The sequence below is a fragment of the Cetorhinus maximus genome, chromosome 1 (genome assembly GCF_964194155.1).
Source record: "Cetorhinus maximus chromosome 1, sCetMax3.hap1.1, whole genome shotgun sequence".
Lineage (NCBI taxonomy): Eukaryota > Metazoa > Chordata > Chondrichthyes > Lamniformes > Cetorhinidae > Cetorhinus > Cetorhinus maximus.
The window spans coordinates 174,726,259-174,751,880 of NC_135879.1; the positions used below are offsets into that span (position 1 = coordinate 174,726,259).

General features: G+C 44.9%; 1 protein-coding gene across 2 annotated transcripts in view; it reads right to left on the reverse strand.

Moving 5' to 3' along the window:
- The window catches only part of parp8 (poly (ADP-ribose) polymerase family, member 8), a 443,855-nt gene that overhangs the window by 216,749 nt on the left and 201,484 nt on the right, over positions 1 to 25,622 (reverse strand). For both annotated transcript variants that reach the window (XM_078550076.1, XM_078550068.1), the window contains exon 6: positions 22,683 to 22,760. In XM_078550076.1, coding sequence (XP_078406202.1) covers positions 22,683 to 22,760 — 78 coding nt within the window. The remainder of the gene's footprint in view (positions 1 to 22,682; positions 22,761 to 25,622) is intronic.

Consider the following 25,622-nt stretch of genomic DNA (forward strand, 5'->3'; position numbering starts at 1 on the left):
CAGTGTGGCTGAGTAGTAATGTCAGTAGACTACAAATCTATAGGTACAATCCACTGCTCGAGGGGAATGGGTTCAAATCCCACCATGGTAGCTGGTGGAATTTAAATTAATTTAATAAAATCTGAAATTGAAAGCTACTATCAATAATGGTGACCATGAATCACTTATCATAAAAAAAACATATAGTTCACTAATGCCTTTTAGGGAAGAAAATAAGACATCCTTACTTGGTCTGGTCTAAATGTAACTCCAGACCCACAACCATGTAGTTGACTCTTAACTGCCCTCTGAAATGGTCTAGCAAGTTACTCAGTTCAAGGGTAATTGGGATGGGCAACAAATGCTGGCTTTGCCATCCATTTTTGTTTCTGTTTCGAACATTCTCAATGACTGAGCTTCCACAGCCCTCTGGGGTAGAGAATTTCAAAGATTCACCACCCTCTGAGTGAAGAAATTCCTCCTCATCTCAGTCCTAAATGATCTACCTCTTATTCTGAGATAATATCCCCTGGTTTTGGACTCACCAGCCATTTTATTTACATCTATCCTGTCACATCCTGTAAGAATTTTTAAAGTAGCTTGTTACAACAGAGTGGCTTGCTAGGCCATTTAAGAGTCAACCGCATTACTTTGAGTCTGGAGTCACATGTAGGCCAGGCCAGGTAAGCAGATTTCCCTCCCTAAAGGACATCAGTGAACCAGGTCGGTTTTTATGACAATCAACAATGGTTTCATGGTCATCATTAGACTTTTAATTCTAGAATTTTATTGAATTTAAATTCCACCACCTGCTGTGGCAGAATTCGAACATGGGTACCCAGAGCATTACCCTGGATCGCTGGATTATTAGTTCAATGGCAATACCACTACACCACTGGCTCCCTTTAATAGGGCATTATCCAGGCTTGGGCTCACGTGGCAAGTAACATACACGCCATACATGTGCCAGGCAATGACCATCTCCAACAAGAGAGAATCTAACCATCGCCACTTGACATTCAATGGCATTGCTATCGCTGAAGGCCACACTGCCAACATCCTGGGGGCTACCATTGACCAGAAACAGAACTGGGCTAGCCATATAAACACTGTGGACACAAGAGCAGAACTCTGATGCCCCTCCCTCCTACACCAGTTCTACAGCCATGTGTTCAATCACTCAATTCTCCTATGTCTATGCTCACTAGCACAGGCGACTGGAAGTAATCCTGAGATTACCTCTTTGGGGTCCTGCTTTTCAATCTCCTTCCTAGCTCCCTGAAATCTGCTTTCTGGATCTCATTCCCCTTCCTGCCTAAGTCACTGGTACTGACATGGACTACGACCTCTGACTGTTCACCCTCCCCCAGAATAATGTCCTTCGGCCATTCCTTGATGGCATCAGGGAAGCAACATACCATCCTGGAGTCACATCTACGGCCACAGCAATGCCTGTCTTCTCCTCTAACTAATGAATCCCCTATCACTACTGCTCTTCCACTCTTCCTCCTCCCCTCCTGTACAGCTGAGCCACCTGTGATGCCACAAGCCTGGCTCTGACTGCACTCCTTCTAGGAACCGATGCCCTCAGCAGTATCCAAAACGGAAAACTGATTCGTGAGCAGGAACTCAGGGGACTCCTGCACTACCTGACTGGTTCTCTTGGGCTGCTGGGTGGTCATACATTCTCTTTCTGCCTCCGTGCTCCTAACCTCTGGTGTGACCACCTCTCTGAATATGCTATTTATGTAGCTTTCAACCTTATAGGTGCATCACAGTGACTCCCGCCGCCGCCCGAGCTCTGAAACCCAGAGCTCAAATTTTTGCAGCTGATGACACTTCCTGCACGTGTGGTCATCTAGGTCACTGATAGTGTTCACCACTCCCACATACTACAGTATACTCATTCCACGCAATCGAGCTGTCCTGCCATGTCTTAACTTTACTTCGCTTACATTAACTTTATTTTACTTTGGTTTGCTTATATTAATTTTGCTTGGCCTTAACTTAGTAAACCTTACAACTATTGATAAACCTTACTAGTACTAATAAATCTGACTAATACTTAACATACTTTACGAGTTGTAATAAAACTTACTTAAAGCACCTCTTTCCCCCTTGTACCTAATTAGTCCTACGTCAGAGCTTGACTCTGTCTATATTTAAACCCGAAAAAGGTTTACCAGAACTTACCAACTGAATCTTATTAGCTACTCATTTGTTCTCCGTCTCACTCAGGTGTAGTCTCCTGACTGTGAGCCCCTTACGGACTGTGCAGTTTGAAAAGCCTGATGTTTTTTGGACTCCCTGATGAATCATCAGTTAGTTTAGATTCCTGCTATAGTAATTAGAACCAATTAAACCAACTACTCTTAGCTGATTGACAGATAACTGCCAATATTGGGCAGTTAACTATTTAACAAGATGGTCTAACTTACTTGAAGATTGTTAGTTCTATTAATCTATATTTAAATCTGAAAAAGACTTACCAGAACTTACCACATGGACCTAATTCACTACTCACTTGGTCTCCATCTCACTCACTCAGGTGTAGTCTCCTGGCTGTGCAGCTCTTACTGACCACACTGCCTTGGGACTCAGAAAACATGGTGGCAGGTATGGGCAAGGTTGACAGGTTCAGGTTTCTGAAGTCAGGAATTGGCTCAACCAGTATTTCCGAAGCCCAACATGAACATCCAGCCCAAGGAGTTAGGATGCAGATCAGCCATCATCTAATTGAATGCACTATGTGCTATGTCTGCACATTGGATAAAACCACCTTAAATGAACTAAAGGTGGTGCACAAAATCACTTTTGCCATGTCTTCTCATTTGCAAAAATAAATCAAGTTCTTCTGCAAATCGTCATCTGTGGTATCATTTTTTAGTGCACACCTTATTATGGTGTTTTCCCAATTGGTGATAACATTACATATACATACCTCACATACATAACCTCTAGCCAATATTGCATCCAAAATACAACAATAGACTCCGCAGCCTTTGAGTTCAACTTGATGTCTTCCACATGTCACAAACTAACTGACAGCCAAATAAACAATATTGTAGGAATTTCTGTATCCATTTTACCTGCAAAGTCCGCAAGGAAGTCAAGAAGTGTTTTGGGCAGAGGGCTGAATCCTTCCAAACTTATACTAAGTGCGGTAGCAGGTGTGAGAAATGATGTTTTACCCCTCGGCCACAATGGCAGCTTCTCATAACATATTGTCCCAATCCCGCCGCATTGATAATGCATTCCTGGAAATTTCCGCCGTTTCCATAGTGGGCAGGCTCTCATTTGCCTGCCACGCCATTACTTCGCCACTTCATCACGCCGGGCGCCACATTTAAAGGACAGCTGCACGCATACCTCTCAGTGCATCCAGCCCAGGACTGCTGCAAAGGAGACATGGCCCCAAAAGGCAAGAAGGCTGCAGCCCCCCGGTTTAATGTCACATCCCTCAAGAGCCTTTTGGACACAGTGTAGGCTTGCCATGATGTCCTCTACCCCCACTCTGGTTGCAGGATGGCCAGCAGCATCACCAATCCAGCATGGGAGACCGTGACAGCGGTGGTCTGCGCCAAAGCCCCGCAATAGAGGACAGCCACCCAGTGCCAGGATGAATGATCTCATCTGTTCCACCAGGGTAAGTCACTCGTCTCATCACTCTCAACTCACACACTCAAAAACCCATCACACATCCACAGGGATCTCACACCTCAGTGAACACCACCACTAACTCTCTCACACACCCTCACATCTTCCTCAGGCTTATATCCTCTGGAGCTCGCGTCCTCATCCCGTCCATGTCTCCGCTCACCACAAAAACATTCCACACAGTGCCATGTGTCCCGCTCACACTCTCTCCATCTGTTTTCATGCAGGAGAAGCTGGCTCACAACAGCAGGGAGAGGTCCCAGTCCGGGGGTGGAGTGGCCCACATTAGGCCCCTCATTCACTTTGAGAAGCGTGCCATTGCGCTAACTGGTGAGGAGTGGAATATGCCTGCAGTGACACTGAGGTCGGCGGTGAACACCCTCATGAGGATCCTGCACCACATCATCCCTCCCTCAATGCAAACTCAGCTCTCCTCTGTTTTTGACTCTGCTGCTATGTTAATTATCTCTACTTTGATTCACAGGGAGCTCTGCCAAGCAGCTTTTAGCCAGCCAGCCCCTCAGCTCCATCCACATCCTCACCTCCAGCCAAGAGGACACCTCCTCCATTGAAGAGCTGGAAATAAGCAGGCTGGAAGACCCTTCACAGCGCTTAACCAACCCTCCACCGGCACAGAGACACACATTCTCGGTGGGAGCTAGATCTAGAGCAGGCTCGGGTTCACAATCTGGTGGTCACCGCACGGACACATGTCCGCAGCAGGAGGAGGCAGGTTCAGCTGAGCTCCCCGGCACTCGGAGGACTGCTGGGGAAGAGGGATCTTTGAGGTCTGAGTCAGATGATGGCCCTCTGGATTTGGCCTTTCAACTCACCCTGGAGAGTCAGCAGAAGGCAGGGGAGCATCACGCAGAACTGTTGGAAGCCTAAAACAGAATGGCACATAAGTCAGAGGAGTGCGTCCGCCTGCTCTCTGATGAAGTGGTGTCTACATGTGTGCGTATGGAGGCCTCTGTGGGGAAGATGGCAAATGCCATGGGGGCCATATTCTAGCAGAATGAGGAGATGTGCGCAGGCCTGCACTCCATCGCGGTATCCATGGGTGAGTTCCTGCAGTGGCGACGTGAGGGGGAAACAGGGCACCTCGATGTCCCCCCAGGTGCTTCTTCCCCTCAAGGAGTCAGGCCGGGGTCCTTGGGCAGTCGCAGAGAGGAGGAGCGGCAGCTGGACACCCCTGGTTCCTCCACTCTGAGGCAGTCTGCCCCCTGAGTTCTTTTTGCCTCAACCTTGTCCTGTGTCACTGCAGAGGGAGCTGCTGGCCCACAGGAGGACAGCCAAAGCAAGTCTAGGCTCTCCAGAGGACCCACGCCAAAGTCATCAGAGTCAACACGGCCAATTATTGTACAGGCTGTCTCCACCCCTGCTGCAGGTGTCAGGGCAGCACCTAGAAGTCTAAAGCATTCAAAAGTTAAGAAATTCTGATCACAGTTGGTTGCATGGGTGAACACATTTTGTCACTTCACAATCTGGAAATGTATTCAGTTTCACTGAATAATGTGTGGTGTATTTTAACTTCATTGACAGGTTTCGCAAATCATCCCACTGCATCAACCCCCCGTCCCCCCCTCCCACCCCCAAACTAGCAGTTCAGCTACACACAGCTGGGCCACATGTGATTCTGGAGGGGGGAGAGCGTGTGTGGTAGGGCTTTCTGGAGCCTCATGCAAGCATTCTCCCACGCACGCAGATCCTTCCTGCTTCACACTCATCTCAATGCCCTGAGCATCTTCAATGCTGCCTGCCTGTTCGCTTTCAGTTGTCCATCTGAGCTGACCTGCATCTCCGCCCACCCACTGATCACCTGATCTCGCCCACCATGACTCTCATTTTACTTTCGATTTAGCCAGCATGGTGGTAATACAGTTTTTCATTTGCTCCCCCAGCCTTTTCCCTCTCCCAGTCACCCATTTCCTTTCGCCCATCGCTGTCGACCCCCCCATATTGCCTTCCACCTCCCCTCCATGACCTACCAGCCACAACCCTTTTCTTTCGGGGATGTCCAGGTGAACGTGCACGTTCCCTTCCTTCCCAAAAATCCCACCCCCATCCACATTAACCTCCCCAACCTCCTCCTTCGCACCCCCAGGGTCCATGTCCGCCTCTGAGTCTCCATCAACCAACCTTGCCGTCCCTTCTACCGATATTGTTGAACCCTCACTGTCCTCCCCTACTGCCTCACTTTTCCCTTGGTCATTCTCACCATTCCCTCTTACAAAGCCCACCTTCAGCTCGCTCCTCAGGAAGCAGTCGTGGACTCATCAGAGCCCTCCATTGCACGTTCACCTGGGCATCCCTCAGGACTCCTTCCTACCTTGGAACCCTTTCCTTCATCTGGACCATTTCCCCCCTTGGAACTCCTTCCCCCCTCCAGACTCCTTCAGCCTTTGGAACTCCGTCCCCATTGGAACTCTTACCCCCGCTGGAACTCCTTCACCGGCCCGGACTCCCCACCAACTCAGTCCTTCACCCCCACCCCTGGACTCCACCACCTCTAGTCCTTCCCCTTTTCTGACTCCTTCAGACGCCCTTACTTCGTCCTCCACCCTTACACCCTCCCCTTTCCACACTCCTTTCACCCCCGGTCTTCCTCCCCTCTCTGCACTCCTTCCTTCCCCTGGACTCCTATCTCTCTCCTGGACTCCCTCCCCTCTCTGCACTCCTTCCGCCCCATAGACTCCTTCCTCCCCCTGGGCTCCTTCCCCTCTCCACACTCCTTCCTCCTCCCGGTCTCCTTCCTCCCCCTGGACTCCCTCCCCTCTCTGCACTCTTTCCCCCCTACGAATTCCTTTGCTTACACCTTCCACCCCACCTTTACACCTACCTCCCCAGTTGCTGTCTTCTACCCCCCTTACCCCCTCCTCCCCCTGTAGTGTCTTCCCCTCCCAACGCCCCGACACCTTCATTCTCCCCTCCCAACTCATTCCCTCGACACCTTTGTTGCCTCCTCCCAACCTCATCCTCCCGACACCTTCATTCGCCCCCTCCTAACCTCAACCCTCCCTGACATCTTCATTCCTCCTCTTCCAACTTCACCACCCCCCCGACAACTTTGTTCCCCCCTCCCAACCTCATCCTCCTTGACACCTTCATTCTCCCCCTCTCAACCTCACCCACCCCCCAGCAGCCCCCCAGCCCCCCAATACCTCTTCCTCCCCAGTCGATCCCAGACCTTCCTTGACCATCATCCATTGTGAGCAGCAGCGGTGACTTTCCAACTACCGTGAGCTGCTCTGCAGCAGAGCCATGTCTATGAGAATCCGCCCAGCATACCATGGGCATTCCTCCAGGGTCTCTTTGCTTAAGGGCTCCAGCATCTTCTGCTCCTCAGCTGTCCGTTATGTGAGCAATGCCCTGGCGGTAAGTCCCGATTTCTGCACATCAAACTTGTCAAGACGTGTTCTGCACTGGCGTGTTTTCCCACTGACATGGGCTGGCGATCCAGCGGGTGATGATTCTGGTGGGCTGGCCTTATAATGGTATGCAGATACATTATATCCGACAGCGATAAACATGGCCCGCCATTGACGGGTAGAGCGGATGATTGCAAACTTGTTTCACAATATCGTGAAACCGATTTTTGGCCTTCTCGCCATATTGTCCGCTCATGTCGCTGAACACGCCCGATGCCAGTGGGCACGGAAAATTCTGCCCATAGTCTTTTCCTTCACGATCCATGTTTAAAAGATGTTAAGGGCTTGAAAATGATTCCAGCTTGTTTACTGGAAATGAGCTAACTGTCCCAGTCAGTTGACCAAAACTTAAAATTGACCCCTTTCATTTTTCTCAGCAGTGCTCCCCAAGAAATGCTTTTGTTTCCAAATTTTTCTCGCATTCTTTTGTAGTTTCCTTTTTGCAAACATTCATTTTTGTTCAGGTCCTTAACCGCACTGATTGCCAGATTAGTTTAAACTGAATCATGTTATAGGCACTAACTGAGAGAGGTTCAATTGCTTCCAAAGAAACAGGTCAGTTTGTGAGTTAACCTTAGTCTTTATCATATTGAATCAAAATAAAACTTTGCAATACATAAAAATTCTGATTTCCGTTTCCATTTGGACATTTCCAGTTAATAAGGGGTGGTTTGAAATCACCATCGTTGTCACATAATTGTTAATATATATCTTTACCACATCACAAAATACATTTTATTCAACCTTATCCTACCTTGGGCATTTATAACAGACCATAAATGTTAACCCTAACCCACAGATGTTTGTCAATGCAATTCATTTGACTTTGTGTTTTCCCCAGGACAACAATTTAACTTCTTTGGTTGAGTTTCGTGGCCAGCAGCAAATCAACAGCTTTCATCGCTGACCTCAAAGAAAGTTCCTCACACAGCTCTTAACAATTTTGTTGTGGTTTTCCCCCTTCCCAACACCAGTTTAAATCTGCTACCAAGTCAAGGGGATCTCCAGGCATCTGCAGCAGTGCTGCTAGCAAGCAGGGTAAACAACCAAATTACAATGAAGTATTCTCACAGAGAGCAAACCAGAAAATTAAATGCACTAAAGTTTCAGTTTTAATTAAAATTTTCAGATGGCAAAATAAATGTTTATGTTTGGATTTAGATGAAACTAAAATAACAATATAAATAAGGCTTAAAAAATTATTTTAAAGAGGGAATTTCTTTCCTAATAGAGATTCAACAAAGTGTAACATTTTCAAGGGTTTTACAGTGAGACTAATCACATAGGAGTGGGAGTTTTCAGTTCATAGATTTCTCATTGATTACACTCTGAAGGTGCTTCAACAGTTCACCCCTCTGAATAAGCCCAGAACTACTGACAGCAACTTGTGGATTTCTGTGTTATTCTGTGTATATGGAATAACGCTGATGAATGCTGACAGTTTTGATGTCAGTACCACCACAAAATCCAAGCCCTTTCGCTTATAAATTATGCTTAGCATATCAACCAACCCTTACTCCTCTCCTGTCACACTATTTCCAAAACATCTTGTACCTTCTAATATTGAAATCAGCCCCTAACTTTGAGCTAACATGTTTCCATAATGCCCAAAATGTGATTGTTTCACGTTTCACTATAATCTCTAAGCGTCTTATTTCAATAGTTACAACAGCTGCCAGGTTTGAGCAGGGAAATTTGATTTGATATCGGTCACAGACAGTATTCTGATGAACTGATTAGCATTGTTCCCATGAAAGGCATGGAACATGTATCAACACTTGAATGGATTGAAGAGAATGTTGCTTTTAACTCACCAGCACCCTCATTATATATTAGTGTCATACTTAATGCTCAACAGTGCTAGAATAGTGCAATGTTATTGTCTTGAATGATTTTCACACAACTACTTCTAAGGTTTGGGTGCATACAGTCATCATTACAATTATAGAAACATTCACAGCTTAATGTTCAAATCAGAACTAGAACATTTGGGCAAAATTTTACCACAGCTCTGGGCCTCCGACATCAGGACCAGACTGAAAGCAAGCATGCAGGTGCAGCAAGCAGTTAAGAAGGCAAATGGTATGTTGGCCTTCATTGCGAGAGGACTTGTGTAGAGGAGCAAGGATGTCTTACTGCAACTATACAGGGCCTTAGTGAGCCACACCTTGAGTATTGTGTGCAGTTTTGAATCAAAATCACAGAGTTGTTGTGGTGTAGAAGGAGGCCATTCAGCTCATCATGTCTGCACCAGCTCTCTGAGCATTTTAACTTAGTGCCAATCCCCTGCATTTTCCCCGTAACCCTGCACACTGTAGTCAATTTTGGTCTCCTTATCTAAGGAAGGACTTTTAAAAAAATTCATTCATGGGATGTGGGCTTCGTTGGCTGGGCCAGCACTTATTACCCATCCCTAGTTGCCCTTGAGAAGGTGGTAGTGAGCTGCCTTCTTGAACCACTGTAATCCATGTGGTGTATGTATACCCATAGGGCTGTTAGGGAGGGAGTTCCAGGATTTTGACCCAGCGACAGTGAAGGAACGGTGATATATTTCCAAGTCAGGGTGATGAGTGACTTGGAGGGGATCTTCCAGGTGGTGGTGTTCCCATCTATCTGCTGCCCTTGTCCTTCTAGGTGTTAGTGGTCGTGGGTTTGGAAGGTGCTGTCTAAGGAGCCTTGGTGAATTCCTGCGGTGCATCTTGTAGATGGTACACACTGCTGCTACTGTATGTCAGTGGTGGAGGGAGTGAACGTTTGTGGATGTGGTGCCATTCAGGCGGACTGCTTTGTCTTGGATGGTGTCAAGCTTCTTCAGTGTTGTAGGAGCTGTACTCATCCAGGCAAGTGGGGGGTGTTCCATCACACTCCTAACTTGTGCCTTGTAGATGGTGGACAGGGTTTGGGGAGTCAGGAGGTGAGTTACTCAACGCACGATTTCTAGCCTCTGACCTGCTCTTGTAGCCACAGTATTTATATGGCTAGTCCAGTTCAGTTTCTGGTCAATGGGAACCCCCAGGTTGATAGTGGGGGATTCAGTGATGGTAATGCCATTGAACATCAAGATGCGATGGTTGGATTCTCTCTTGTTGGAGATGGCCATTGCCTGACGCTTGCGTGGCAAGAATGTTACTTGCCTCTTGTCAGCCCAAACCTGAATATTGTCCAGGTCTTGCTACATTTGGACATGGACTGTTTCAGTATCTGAGGAGTCGCAAATGGTGCTGAACATTGTGCAATCATCAATGAACACCCCTGCTTCTGACCTTATGATGGAAGGAAGGTCATTGATGAATCAGCTGAAGATGATTGGGCCGAGGACACTACCCTGAGGAACTCCTGCAGTGATGCCCTGGAGCTGAGATGATTGACCTCCGACAACCGCAACCATCTTCCTTTGTGCTAGGTATGACTCCAACCAGCGGAGAGTTTTCCCCCTGATTCCCATTGACTCCAGTTTTGCTAGGGTTCCTTGATGCCACACTTGGTCAAATGCAGCCTTGATATCAAGGGCAGTCACTCTCACCTCACCTCGGGAGTTCAGCTCTTTTGTGCATTTTTGAACCAAGGCTGTAATGAGGTCAGGAGCTGAGTGGCCCTGGCGGAACCCAAACTGGGCATCAGTGAGCAGGTTATTGCTAAGCAAGTGCCACTTGATAGCACTGTTGATGACCCCTTCCATTACTTTACTGATGATGGAGAGTAGACTGATGGGGCGGTATTTGGCCGGGTTGGATTTGTCCTGCTTTTTGTGTACAGGACATACCTGGGCAATGTTCCACATAGCCGGGTAGATGCCAGTGTTGTAGCTGTACTGAAACAGCTTGGCTAGGGGCACAGCAACTTCTGGAACACAAGTTTTCAGTACTATTGCCAGAATATTGTCAGGGCCCAAAGCCTTCGCAGTATCCAGTGCCTTCAGCCATTTTTTGATATCACATGGAGTGAATTGATTTGGCTGAAGACTGGCAGCCGTATTGCTGGGGGCCTCTAGAGGAGGCCAAGATGGATCATCCACTTAGCACTTCTGGCTGAGGATTGCAGCAAATGCTTCAGCCTTATCTTTTGCATTGATGTGCTGGGCTCCTCCATCATTGAAGATGGGGATATTTTTGGAGCCTCCTCCTCCTCCAGTGCGTCGTTTAACTGTCCACCACCATTCACGACTTGCCATAGACGGAGTGCAGCGAAGGTTCACCAGACTGATTCCTGAGATGGCAGGATTGTCGTATAAGGAGAGATTGGGCTGACTAGGCCTGTATTCAATGGCGTTTAGAAGAAAGAGAGGGGAACTCATTGAAAGGTATAACATTCTGACAGGGCTGGACAGACTGGATGCAGAGATGATGTTTCCCCTGGCTGGGGGGGTCTAGAACAAAGGGTTGCAATGTCAGGATACAGAGTAGGCCAGTTAGGATTGAGGCGAGGAGAAACTTCTTCACTCAGAGGGTGGTGAACCTGTGGAATTCTCTATCACAGAAGGCTATGGAGGCCAAGTCACTGAATATATTTAAGAAGGAAATAGATCTCTACACTCTAAATGCATCAAGGGTATGGGGAGAGAGCAGGAGTATGGCATGGAGATAGAGCATCAGCCATGATCATTTTGAATGGCAGAGCAGGCGGGCCAAATTACCTACTCCTGCTTCTATTTTTCTGTTTCTATGTTTCTAGATGGGGGTTCCAAGTCCACACTTGCTGAAAACGGGACCAGATCAGCAATCTTCCCAGAGGCAGACTCCTAATTGGCCATCACTGGGCTCAGCGTCCAATTAAGGATGGTGGGTGGGATATAGATGCTGCCGGCAGCCCCTCTGGGAGATTTGGATGCTGATGATGAATGTCAGAGACTGAGGACTTGTCTCCATTTTGAGGTGTCCTATGGCATGCAAGTCAAGAATTAAATATCAAAGGGCCCTGGCAGGCAGACCTCTCTGGATGGCCTCTTGAACCTCAGGTGCAGGCCTTCCTAGCCTGTAGCTCCCTCTCAGGGCCATGAAGCCTTAATGGGTCTTTTAATTATATAAATTGGCTGCTCCAGTGGGACAACATCTGTGAGTGCCTTCCAGGGCAGGGAATCCCACCCTTCACCTCTGTGTCATTGTTGAAGCACAATCGTTTAAATGCAGTTTAATATCTTAATTATATTTATAAAGCTGCACTGAATATTGCACCACAATGCAAACATAACCTTAATCCACCTGTGCAATTTATTGTTGTGTCAGATCATGACAACTAGTTAATTGCTTTAAAGCCAAATATGGCTGTCTGTGTTTTCAACAAGTTGATATTTACTGCAGTTTTGCTGTATGATAATGCTTGAACATGTTTGAGCTTGCATTGTGTGGCATGATATTCCTCCATCCAGACCAGAAGATTCCAGCTTTGGACATGGTTGACCTCAGTCAGGGCAGCCAACTGATCTAGGATCCTTGCACAAAGCAGAAACACTTTAGGCCAGTCAATCTGGAGTTTTTTTAAAAATTCATTCACGGGATGTGGACTTCGCTGGCTAGGCCAGTATTTATTTCCCATCCCTAGTTTCCCTTGAGAAGTTGGTAGTGAGCTGCTTTCTTGAACCACTGCAGTCCATGTGGTGTAGGTACACCCACAGTGCTGTTCGGAAAGGAGGCCTAGCAACAGTGAAGGAACGGTGATACGTTTCCAAGGCAGGATGGTGAGTGGCTTGGGGGGAGCTAAGAGATCAAAAAAAAAAAATTTGGAATGCAGGTCCCAGAGGAGAATGATCCTTCTGTTGTAATCCAAGTTCCTACAGTAAATTGTTTTAAATAAGCAGCAAACATGCTCTGGAATTGTTCCTCAAATCACTATGAACCTTTTAGTTGGCCACCTGTTTCCCTTCTGAAGTCAATAGCTGCTGTTATAATTATTAATATGCACCCGATAGCTGTAGTTTCACGCAAATAACTATCAGCCTTGATTACATAATTTATCATTTTTAATTAATTATTTTCCAGACTATTACTTACACCCAAACACTTCAGTTCACACTTATCTCAGCTATATTCCGTCTCCACCGCTTGCCAAATCCCACCAGTTCTCTGTTTAATCTCTCACACACCAACTGCCAGCCACCTTTTTGCACATGCAGACACAAGAGGCTTTTACATTACAGAAGTATCATCAATGGCAGATGCTGCTTTCAACAGCATTCTTCTATGGAAAGCCTCCATAGGCCTAGCATCAAAGGCTCACATTGTTGACTCAGGAGTTGCACCTGTCTCCACTTCTTGTAGTATGTAGTAGTGATCTGCCCAAGGGCAGATCCGTTGCTCATTTTTCCACACCTTGTCTTCTTGCACTTTCCTCTTCAGTTGCTCATAAGAGCCTCTCATTTTCAATTCCAAGTTGTCCAAATTATCATTCTCTTTCTCCCTCTTGTCCACATTCCTCAAATCTTCTGTCAGTCACCTCCTTCAACAAGTTCTCATGCCTTGGAATATGGTAAATCTAACCTTGTTGGCTTGATGGTATTCACTAATAATCTTTTGTCTTCCACCATCCTAACCACTTCATTGCTCATGTTCTCTCCAATTGACCCCCACTCCATCCTTCTCCAGAACCACATCTCACAACTAACTATTCTTTGTATATCCACATTACTCAAGGTCCATGTTTAAGCCTCATTGAACAAGTCACTCTTCATCACAGTCTTAATGTTATTTTCTTTTAAGGTCCCTACTCATTCCTGTGTTGAATAATTCTTTATGTTTGGTGAATGCATTCATTGTTATTGCTAATATTCTAGCTCCGATTTCTTTATGGCAGGTACCATCTTCTGACAAGATGCTTCCCAGGTACTTAAATGGTGATACCTGTTCCTGCTGTTGACCATTTATCTTGACCTCTGCTTTCCTACTAATCTTTCATTCAATCATCATGCCTTGTGTAATTTTTATGTTAATTTCCATTCTGTAAGCTTCTTACCATAAATAATTGTGGAGCAGGAACACCAGCAAATATAAGCAAGGCACAAGGGCACATGGAGATTGCGGGCATCAAACATGAAGTGCAAGCATTTAGTATAAAATCACTTAATGTTCACAAAAACACCAACCATCGGTTTCACACTGACAGGGACAGTATCTGAAGGTGTGCCAGGCACAAGGGTAAGAAATTAACAGTTTTACTTTCTGTTTTTTTTTTGCTCAAGGGATTGCAGAGTGCACCAATATTTAGTTGTTTGTGTGAACAAATCTGTGGAATTCCATCCACGCCTAATCTCTAACTTGTCCAAATACATGGATAAATGACGTTAGCAACTCGATACACATGGGTCTCATGCTAGCTTGACGGAAGACACATTTGGGATTTAGATTTTAAAATTGAAAAGGGTTTTTAACTGTAAACTTGGTTATATATCTAATTTTCAAAAAGAGTTTCAAATGAAACTGGCAGAGTAAACAGAAATTGATATCCTAAATTAACCAAGAGTGCATATCAGTGCAAAGATTTAATTTGACTGTTTGTTTAATTTATCTTTAATAAAACTTTATTTCCAATAAAATATTTCATTTTGAAGTTTTCAATTTGCATACTATCTGATCATTGAGCATGATGTACCATGTGGTGCTGAACAGCTTGTAGTCTCAGTGCCAGTCCCTGTACAGTGCACACTGTGTAAATGAGAATCATTCAGTTCTGCATGGCACTGCATAACTCACACATCATAGTGTGAGTTCCAGTACATGTAGAGTATATGTTGGATAAAGGGGAATTATTAACACAAACCTGTAACACACATAGAACTATGGAACCATGAGGGGTCTTGACAAGGCGGATGTGGACAGAGTGCTTCCTCTTGTGGGAGAATCTAGAACTAGGGGTCACTGTTTAAAAATAAGGGGTCGCTCATTTAAGACAGAGATGTGGAGAATTTTTTTCTCTCAGAGGTTCGTGAGTCTTTGGAACTCTCTTTCTTAAAAAGCAGTGGAAGCAGAGTTAATAAGGCAAAGCTAGATAAATTCTTGATTAACAAAGGGGTAAAAGATTATTGGGGATAGGCAGGAATGTGGGGTTGAGGTTACAATCAGACCATCAATGATTTTATTGAATGGCAGAGCAGGCTTGAGGGGATGAGTGGCCTACTCCTGCTCCTAACTCGTATGTTCATAGAAACATAGAAAATAGGAGCAGGAGTAGGCCATTCAGCCCTTCGAGCCTGCTCCGACATTCGTTATGATCATGGCTGATCATCCAACTCAATAGCCTGCTCCCGCTTTCTCCCCATCTCCTTTGATCCCTTTCGCCCCAGGAGATATATCTAACTCCTTCTTGAAAACATACAATGTTTTGGCCTCAACTACTTTCTGTGGTAGCAAATTCCATAGGCTCACCACTCTCTGGGTGAAGAAATTTCTCCTCATCTCAGTCCTAAATGGTCTACCCCATATCCTCAGACTGTGACCCCTGGTTCTGGACTCCCCTACCATCAGGAACATCCTTCCTGCATCTACCCTGTCTAGTCCTGTTAGAATTTTATAGGTTTCTATGAGATCCCCCCCTCATTCTTCTGAACTCAGCAAATATAATCCTAACTGACTCAATCCCGCCATTTGTATGTCAGAGGGAGGTCATTTAGGCTCACATGTTTGTGCTAGTTCTTTGTGAGAGAAATTCAAAAATAATCTCACTTTCCTTCCCTCTCCATACATCACTCCCTGTAACAAAGCATTCCATGCTCCAACAATTGTCTGCATGAAGAAATATCACTGAGCTTCTCTTCCCATTATCATAGTGGCATCATTAAATTGAGGTGCCATCATTGCCACCACCCGAACTGGAGGAAATACTGGCCCTGATTTTAGGGGGTTGCTCGGGAGGCCGGCATGTTGTATGGGGGCTCGAAACAGAAGGCCCAGCCAGCAGTTATGAAGGAAATGATGCCTGCTTGATTTTACCTGAAGGGCCGCATTTAAAACATTAAAATCGATGTCCCGCTCAAAGCTAAAGGGAATAACGTCAAGGCCAGTTGATAGGGGTAGGAGCTGGTCAGTGCTGTGACCTAATGGAAGGGGCCTGGTATTAGAGTACATGATGGAGCAGCGGGGAGGTGAAGATTTCCACATGGATGCCAGTAGGGGAAGGAAGAGGAAGGCCTGGGGCAAGAGACATCATCGGGCTTTGACTTTTGCACCTATATTAGGCCCTCGCTAGCCCGCAATGAGAAGTTTGCCCGACTTCAAAGTCAATGAAGAAATCATGTTGCCAAGTGGGGCCCTCATTGAAATAAGCAAATCATGGTTTTGATGTGGACCTAGGTCTCTGCTCATTGTACAGGGCATACACTATGGATGATAGCCTCATTAACGTACAATGAGCAAGAGGAACAGACAAAAAGGTACGTGTAAATTTAATTGCTATGGGGGGAAGGAGCAGCAAATATACTGCTCTGGGCTCTGCGTGAACAATGGACCACTGTCACACAGGGCTAGCTTCCCATGTGATCATTTTTTCGCACCCCCCCAACCCCTGTCGAGCTCTTTTCCTGCCAGTTGGGTCTTCTCTTGAGCTGGCAAATGTTACACTGGCCTGGAGGTGCTGAGCTGCCGTGAAATGCCACTTGAAGAAGTCAGTGGTCAGGAGTCAGCAATTTTAGAATATCAATTCTCTTTTATTCTTTCATGGGATGTGAGCATCACTGTCAAGGCCAGCATTCCTTGCCCAAATCTAAGTGCCTTTGAGAAGGTGATGGTGAGCTGTCTTCTTGAGCCAATGCCGCCAATCTGGCGTAGGTAAATTCACCGTGCTATTAGGGAGGGAGTTCCAGGATTTTGACCCAGTGACAATGAAGGAACGGCGATATAGTTCCAAGTCAGGATGGTGAGTGGCTTGAGGGGGAACTTGTAGGTGGTTGTGTTCCCATTTATCTGTTGCCCTTGTCCTTCTAGATGGTAGAGCTCGTGTGTTTGGAAGGTGCTGTCAAAAAAGAGGGGTGGTGTGTTCCTGCACTGCATCTTTTAGATGGTACAGGCTGCTTCCACTATGTGTCGGTGGTGGAGGGAGTGAATGTTTGTGGTTGGAGTGCAAAAAAATGCTTTGTCCTGGATGGTGTTGAATTTCTTGAGTGTTGTTGCACTCATCCAGGCAGGGTGAGAGTGTTCCATAACACTCCTGGCTTATGCTTTGTAGATGGTGGACAGGTTTTGGGAATGGAGGTGAGTTACTTGCCTCAGAACCCACGACCGCTACCATCTAAGAGGACAAGGGCAGCAGACATATGGGAACACCACCACCTGGAAGTTCCCCTCCAAGCCACTCACCATCCTGACTTGGAAATATATCGCAGTTCCTTCACTGTCACTGGGTCAAAATCCTGGAACTCCCTCCCGAACAGCATTGTGGGTGTACCTATACCTTTACATGGACTACAGTGGTTCAAGAAGGCAGCTCACCATCACCTTCTCAAGGGCAATTAGGGGTGGGCAATATATGCTGGCCTAGCCAGTGATGCCCACATCCCATAAATGGATAATAAAAAAAATTCCCAGCCTCTGACCTGCTCTTGTCACTGCAGTATTTATATGGCTAGTCCAGTTCAGTTTCTGGTCAATGGTAACGACTGGGGTGTTGATAGTGGGGGATTCAGTGATAGTAATGTCATTGAATTTCAAGGGGAGATGGCTAGATTATCTCTTGTTAGAGATGATCAATGCCTGGAACTTGTGTGACGTGAACGTTACTTGCCACTTGTCAACCCAAGCCTGGATATTGTCCAGGTCTTGCTGCACATTGGCACTGACTGCTTCAGTATCTGAGGAGTCTGCACTGGAGTGCTGTGTTTGGCTGCAGCAGAGAGCTTCAGTTGGAGATTGGTGACTGAGGGAGTTCAAGGGTTAAAATAAGGGTTAAATTCTATCTAACGTCAAGTCTTTCTTTAATTTAGCAAAGTTGCTGTTAGCGTTGGAAGAAGGCAAGTTTTAGTCCAGCCTTAAAACAGCGCTCAATCAGGCTCTGCTTGTAGCTGCAACTAATTAATTAGGTAACTGGCTTAATCAGGTTTTCAGAGGCTAGGTTCAGAGAGTATAAAAGTAGGCTACCTTATAGTGCTGACTTTGTCTGCACTGGAGTACTGTGTTTGGCTGCAGCAGAGAGCTTCAGTTGGAGATTGGTGACTGAGGGAGTTCAAGGGTTAAAATAAGGGTTAAATTCTATCTAACGTCAAGTCTTTCTTTAATTTAGCAAAGTTGCTGTTAGCGTTGGAAGAAGGCAAGTTTTAGTCCAGCCTTAAAACAGCGCTCAATCAGGCTCTGCTTGTAGCTGCAACTAATTAATTAGGTAACTGGCTTAATCAGGTTTTCAGAGGCTAGGTTCAGAGAGTATAAAAGTAGGCTACCTTATAGTGCTGACTTTGTCTGCACTGGAGTACTGTGTTTGGCTGCAGTAGAGAGCTTCAGTTGGAGTTTGGTGACTGAGGGAGCTCAGTGAGAAGGGAGGAGGTGCTCCTTTCTTTATCTACCTTTGCTCAGAAAGAAGAGCGGTGGCCTTGGTAAGTAGGAACTGGTGAGTAAGTTAGAAAAGTGCAATATCTTAAAAGTTCCTTTACTTGGATTTAACTGAGAAGCACCAAGAATAAAGGAAATTTAGGACCAATATAATAAAGTAATATAAATAATCCAAAGTAGAATAAAATTAACATAAGTGAAGTAGAATTATGGCAGGGCAGTTCAATTAAGTGGAACGTTTGCCCTGTAATATGTGCGAATTCATGGACGCTACCGGTACCCTAGATGACCACTTGTGCAGGAAGTGCTGTCAGCTGCAGAAGCTTGGGCTCCGGGTTTCAGAGCTCAAGCAGCGGCTGGAGTCACTGTGGCGCATCCACGAGGCTGAGAGCTACGTGGATAGTACGTTCAGAGAGGTGGTCACACTGCAGCTTAAGGGCCTGGGGACAGACAGGGAATGGGTGACCACCAGGCAGTCCAAGAGAAGTCAGCAGGTAGTGCAGGAGTCCCCTGGGGCCCTGCTCACAAATCGGTTTTCCATTTTGGAAGCTGGTGAGGGCACTGGTTCCTCAGAGGAGTGCAGTCAGAGCCAAGTTTGTGGCACCATGAGCGGCTCGGCTGTGCAGGCGGGGAAGAAGAAAGGAAGAGCTACAGTGATAGGGGATTCATTATTTAGGGGAACAGACAGGCGTTTCTGTAGCCGTAGACATGACTCCACGATGGTATGTTGCCTCTCTGGTGCCAGGGTCAAGGATGTCACAGAGCGGCTGCAGGACATTCTTCTGGGGGCGGGTGATCAGCCAGAGGTCATGGTCCACATTGGGACCAATGATCTAGGTAGGAAGGGGGATGTGGTCCTGCATCAGAATTTAGGGAGCTAGGTAAAAAATTAACAAGCAGGACCTCAAATGTAGTAATCTCCGGATTGCTTCCAGTACTACGTGTCAGTGAGTGCAGAAATAGGAAGATAAGACAGCTGAATGTGTGGCTGGAAAGATGGTGCAGGAGGGAGAGCTTTAGATTCCTGGGACATTGGGACTGGCTCTGGGGGAGATGGCACCTGTAGAAGCCGGACGGTTGCACCTGAACAGAGCTGGGACTGAGTTCCTTGCGGCGCGTTTTGCTCTTGTTGTTGGGAGGGCTTTAAACTAACTCGGCAGGGGTGTGGGAACCAATAAAAAATATTAGAGAGGAATACCAGAGTGCAAAAAATACTGGGAGGGACAGATAGCACTAGTGTAGAGAATAGTAAGTTAACAGGTAAAGTTGGGGTAAGGGAGAAAGTAACAAAATCTAAATCAGGGTGACTATGTATGCATGTGAATGTACGGAGTATAGTAAATAAGATTGGGGAGTTACAGGTGCAGATTGCCATGTGGAAATATGATGTTGTGGCGATAACAGAGACCTGACTCATGGAAGGGCAGAGCTGGGTGTTAAATATTCCCAGGTACAAGGTATTCAGAAGAGATAGGAAAGGAACGAAAGGAGGATGAGTGGCAGTATTGGTTAAAGAGTGCATTCCAGTGTTGGAGAAAGAGGATGTCCCAGAGGGTTCAAGGACAGAATCAATTTGGCTACAGCTAAGGAACAAAAAGGGTGCAATTACATTGCTCAGTGTAGTCTATAGACTGCCAAATAGTGAGAAGGACGCAGAAAAACAAATCTGTAGGGAAATTACAGAGAGATGCAGGCATTATAGAGTAGTTATGATGGGGGACTTTAATTACCCGAATGCAGACTGGAACAGGGGTAATGGGCGGAGAGGGGCAAAAGTTCCTAGATTGTGTTCAGGAGAACTTTCTACAGAAGTATGAGTCCAAACAAACACTGTTGGACCTGGTTCTTGAAATGAGGTGGGCCAAGTGTCAGTGGAGAAACACTTAGGAGACAGTGATCATTGTATTGTGCGTTTTAGGATGATGATAGAAAAGGACGATAGGCAATCCAGAGCAAGAATAATTAACTGGACAAGAGCCGAGTTCGATGGGGCAAGACCGGAGCTGGGCCAGATAGACTAGAACAAAAGATTGGCATGAAAAACTGTAGCTGAAAAATGGGCTACCTTCAAAAAAGAATTGGTTCGGGCATAGTCAAGGTATATTCCATCGATAGGGAAAGGTAGGACAAACAAATCCAGAGCTCCCTAGATGAAAAAGGAGATTGAAATTAAAGTAAAGAAGAAAAAGTGCGCTTATGACAGGTGTCAGTTAGAAAATACAACTGAGAACCAAGAAGAATACGGAAGGTTCAGAGGGGAGGTGAGAAAGCATATTAGGGAAGCGAAGAGCGATTATGAGAAAGGACTGGCAGCCAACATAAAGGGGAATTCCAAAGTCTTCTATAGGCATATAAATAGTAAAAGGGTGATAAAAGGAGGAGTAGGGCCGATTAAGGATCTAAAAGGGAATTTACACATGGACAAAGGGGTATTGAATGAATACTTTGCATCCATCTTTACCAAGGAGGTAGATGCTACCCAGGCCATGGTGACAGATGAGGAAACTCTGTCACTAGAAGGGTTCAAAATTGATAAGGAGGAAGTGTTGAATAGACTGTCAGTACTTAAAGTTGACAAGGCACTGGGACCGGATGAGATGCATCCGAGGATATTGAAGGGAGTGACAGTAGAAATTGCAGGGGCACTGGCCATAATCTTTTTGTTTTCCCTAGACTTAGGGGTGGTACTAGAGGACTGGAGAATTGCAAAAATTACGCCCTTGTTCATAAAGGTTGTAAGGATAAGCCCAGCAATTACAGGCCAGCCAGTTTAACTTCTGTGGTGGGCAAGATTCTAGAAACAATTATTTAGGGTAGAATTAGTAGTCACATGGAAAAATATGGGTTTATAGAAGTTTTCAAAACCATGAGGGGGCTGGACAGAGTAGATAGGGAGATGCTGATCCCACTTGTAAAAGGATCAAGAATGAGAGGGCACAGGTTTAAAGTGATTTGCAAAAGAAGGAAATGTGACGTGAGAAAAAAGTTTTTCACACAACGAGTGGTTCGGGTCTGGAATGCACTGCCTGGAAGTGTGGTAGAGGTAGGTTCAACCGAAACATTCAAGAGGACATTAGATGATTATATAACAAGGTGCAGGGGTACGGGGAAAAGGCAGGGCAATGGCACTAGGTTATAATGCTCATTGGAGAGCCGGTGCAGACACAATGGGCTGAATGGCCTCCTTCTGTGCTGTTAATATTCTGTGATTCTGAGTCACGAATGGTGCTGAATATTGCGCAATCATCAGCGAACATCCCCACTTCTGACCTTATGATGGAAGGGAGGTCATTGATGAGGCAGCTGAAGATGGTTGGGCCTAGGACATTGTTACATAGATACATGAGATGACTGATTATTTCCATATTTTAATGCAACATTTCACAAATCATCTACTCCATATTTTACTCAACACCATTAATAATTTAGTATTCTACCAACTCAGAATTGGTAAACCATCATTTCAATTTTTCAGGTATTCTTCAGTATATGATCACATCTCTCAGTATTAAATCGCTTCAGAACATTTCAAATTAATCACTAAGGTTGTTACTTTTCTGGGTCATATGCCATCACTTGCTGAGTGTTAAATAAGTTCAAACAGATAGTGATTGACCCTTTCCAAAACACCGAGTGCATGTCCTTGCTTTAAAGTACATATCTTCTTCTTGAGCTCTCTGCCTGAATCCTTGATCATTACTCATCTAACCATAGCAAAGTGCCATGATCTTTTCGTATGAGTAGAATGAGGAGGCAGCCCCTGATTCTACCTCAGGTAAATGGGGATTGGACCCAGTGCTGTTGGTGTTAACCTGATCCACATACTAGCCATCTGAGCTAACTGTCCCCACCACTGAGCCACATATAAATGAAATATATAAATCATGCACCTGTCAATTATTGGCTGGGATCTGCTTTCAGGTCTCAGTCTTTGATCTTAATTACACAATGACTGTATGATGCTAAACTGATTTTCTCCTGCATATATAAAATGACCTTTAAGAAAGTACCAGCTCCAATTCCTGTGCGAGCTAGTATCCACATCAGATGAAATGCATGGATTTCCCTATTCATTTAATGTGCTTGCCACTATTTTTTCTTCATAACCCCTGGAAATCCCAGCTGGTGACCAATGAATCACAGGTAACCTGCTCACCTGACCCACGTAATAAAATTCTTCCGAATCATTGTCTCCTTCTGAATCCTCATCTATTGTGCAGTTGTGTCTGGACTCCTAAACACAAACAGAACCAACAATGCAATTAATGTGATATTAAAACTGGAAAAATATGTTGCTTATTATCAAGATGTTCCATATAAACCAAACAGCAAAATAAAAATGGATTGCACAGATGTTCTAGTGTCAGGAAGCCTGCAATCAAACCAAAGCTTGATTCTCTCAGCTGACATTCAGAGACTATTACCCAGGAGTTTCACTGTTTTAACCAATCCACCTCACAGTGGAACCACATTTTATTGGGAGGTGGGAAATAACAAAAGGCCGGGAGATAGCGGAGGAACCAACAGTTTGCAGCAGCTATGGACCTGCCAGGGAGAGAACAGCACAAAGCTAAGATAGATTGGGGAAAATACATTAACAGATATGATGGTAGGAAAACAATGGTTAGCATTTAAAGCATTAATTGTCAATAAACATGCATTCCTTTAAGGGTCAAAATCCTACAGAAAAAGTGGTCCAAACATGGCTAACCAGAAAAGTTAATGATAGCATTAGATCAAAGGAAGGAGCTTATAATGTTGCCAAAAAGAGTGGTAGCCCTGAAAATTGGGAGGATTTTAGAATTCAGCAAAGGAGGGCCAAGAGGAGGGAAAAGGAAAAAAAAGAACATGAGAGTTGTTAAGCAAAAGGCATAAAAACAGATTGTAAATGTTTCTATAGGTACGTAAATCAGAAGAGATTAGTGAAAGTAAACATTTGAGACATATACAAGTGAAATTATAATGGGAAGCACAGAAATGGCAGAGACATTGAACAAATATTTTGTAACTGTCTTCACAGTAGAAGTCACAATAAACATTCCAGAAATAACACTGAATCAATGTTCTAGTGAGAATGAAGAACTTAAATAAATTGGTATAAGTAAAGAAATAGTACTTGAGACATTAATGGGACTAAGTAGTGGCAAATCCCCTGGCTCTGGTGAAAAGAATCCTGGGTTATAAAAATAGTTGCAGAAACATTGTAGGCATTTGTTTTGATCGTGCATGATTCTTTAGATTCAAGAAAAGTTCCCAAAGATTGGAAGGTAGCAAAAATAACCCCATTATTCAAAAAAGCAGGAAGAGAGATAAGTTAGTCTAACATCATTAGTAAGCTGGATTTTATTATTTGGGATATAACAGGGCACTTGGAAACTCATAATCCGATTAAGCAGAGTCAACATGGATTTATGAAAGGGAAAGCATAGGTTGATAAACCCGCCAGAGTTGTTTGAGGATGCAGCTGATAAAATGGATAAGGGGGAACCAGTAGAAAGGGTGCATTTGGATTTTTAAAAAGTATTCACACAAGAGGTTATCACACAAAATTAGGACTGCTGGCATGGGGGTGTAATATATGAAGTATATAATATAATGGATTAAGGATTGATTAATGGGCAGAAAACGAAGTGTAGGAATAAGAATCGGTACTTGGGCCTCAGCTATTTACAATCTATATTAATTGAGTATTGCTGAAAAAAGTACCTGTTTGAAATGCACCATAAACTCACTTAAGCTAATACGGTTTGGCAATGCAATTAACGATGCCACTAAACACGTAACAAATCTCTCTGACCATGTACTCTCAGAGTTTGTTCCTGCGCATGGTTTCAATTTTGGCGTGCCTTCATTCCAAATCAAACGGGAAGAGATATTTGCTGAGTTTCAACTCCTCTGCTCCCAACTATCCCGTCACAAACCAGCATCCACTGAAGATGCTGAATCCTTGAAAGCGCGCCTAGCTGATCTAGTTACACACATATTGTTGGATTCCAAACAACCTGTCTGATTTTCACATGCAATGCGAATGTCTTACAGCGTTGCGAGGCCTTAAGACCAACTCGGACAAACACATCAGTAAACCTGACAAAGGGATGGGAATAGTCATCCTTAACAAGCATGACTATATCAACAAAATGCGCACCATTCTTAATGCTGGATCCAAATTTGTATCCATTTGGGCTTGCTACTCATCATGACTGGGCAGCTTTGCTCAAAAGTAAGCTATAAAAAAAACACTTGCTGGACTTGTGTAAGAGCGACGATCTATCGCATGATATATGTGACAGGGTTCATCCTCACAGCTCGCTGCTTCCGCATATTTATAGGCTGCCCAAGACACACACAAGTTATTTCAATTTACGTCCTATCTTATCTATGACCAGTTCTGCACAGCATGAATTGGCCAAATGGTTGGGTGAATTTTACAACCAGTTTTGAACAAGTTTTCCAGATGCACGGTGAAGGATTCCTTCACATTTGCGAAGACCATACTGGACTTGCATTTTGATAGCAATGCTGTGTCCATGTGCTCATTTGACATTGCGAGCTTATTCACCAATGTTCCACTTAAGGAAGCCATAGATATTTGCACTGCAGCACCACACCATGGTGACCTAGACCTGCCACCATTGCATGATTCAGTATTCATTGAGTTTATGAACTTGGCAACTTGCACAGTTGAGTTCAGCTTTAATGACACCATGTGTGCCCAAATAGATTGTGTTGCAATGGATCTCATCGAGACCCAGCTCTTGAAAACATCTTTGTTGGGTTCCATGAGAAATGTGTCTTTGATGGAATGACACCTAACCTCCTACTTTCTGATGTGTGGATGATACGTTTACTATATTTCAATCTGTAGCAGCATGTAATAATTTCCTTGCTAGTCTTAATGGGCTCCATTTTGCATTCAAATTCACCTTTGAAATGGAGCAGTCAAATGAACTCCCTTTCCTTGAAGTACTAGTTTAGAAATCTGCCGGGGGTTCTCTACCACAGTCTACTCAAGCCTACCTTCACTGGTCAATATACAGGTATTTACAGATTCTTACAGTTCCACGCACTATAAAATTGTTCTTATTGTCAGCCTTGA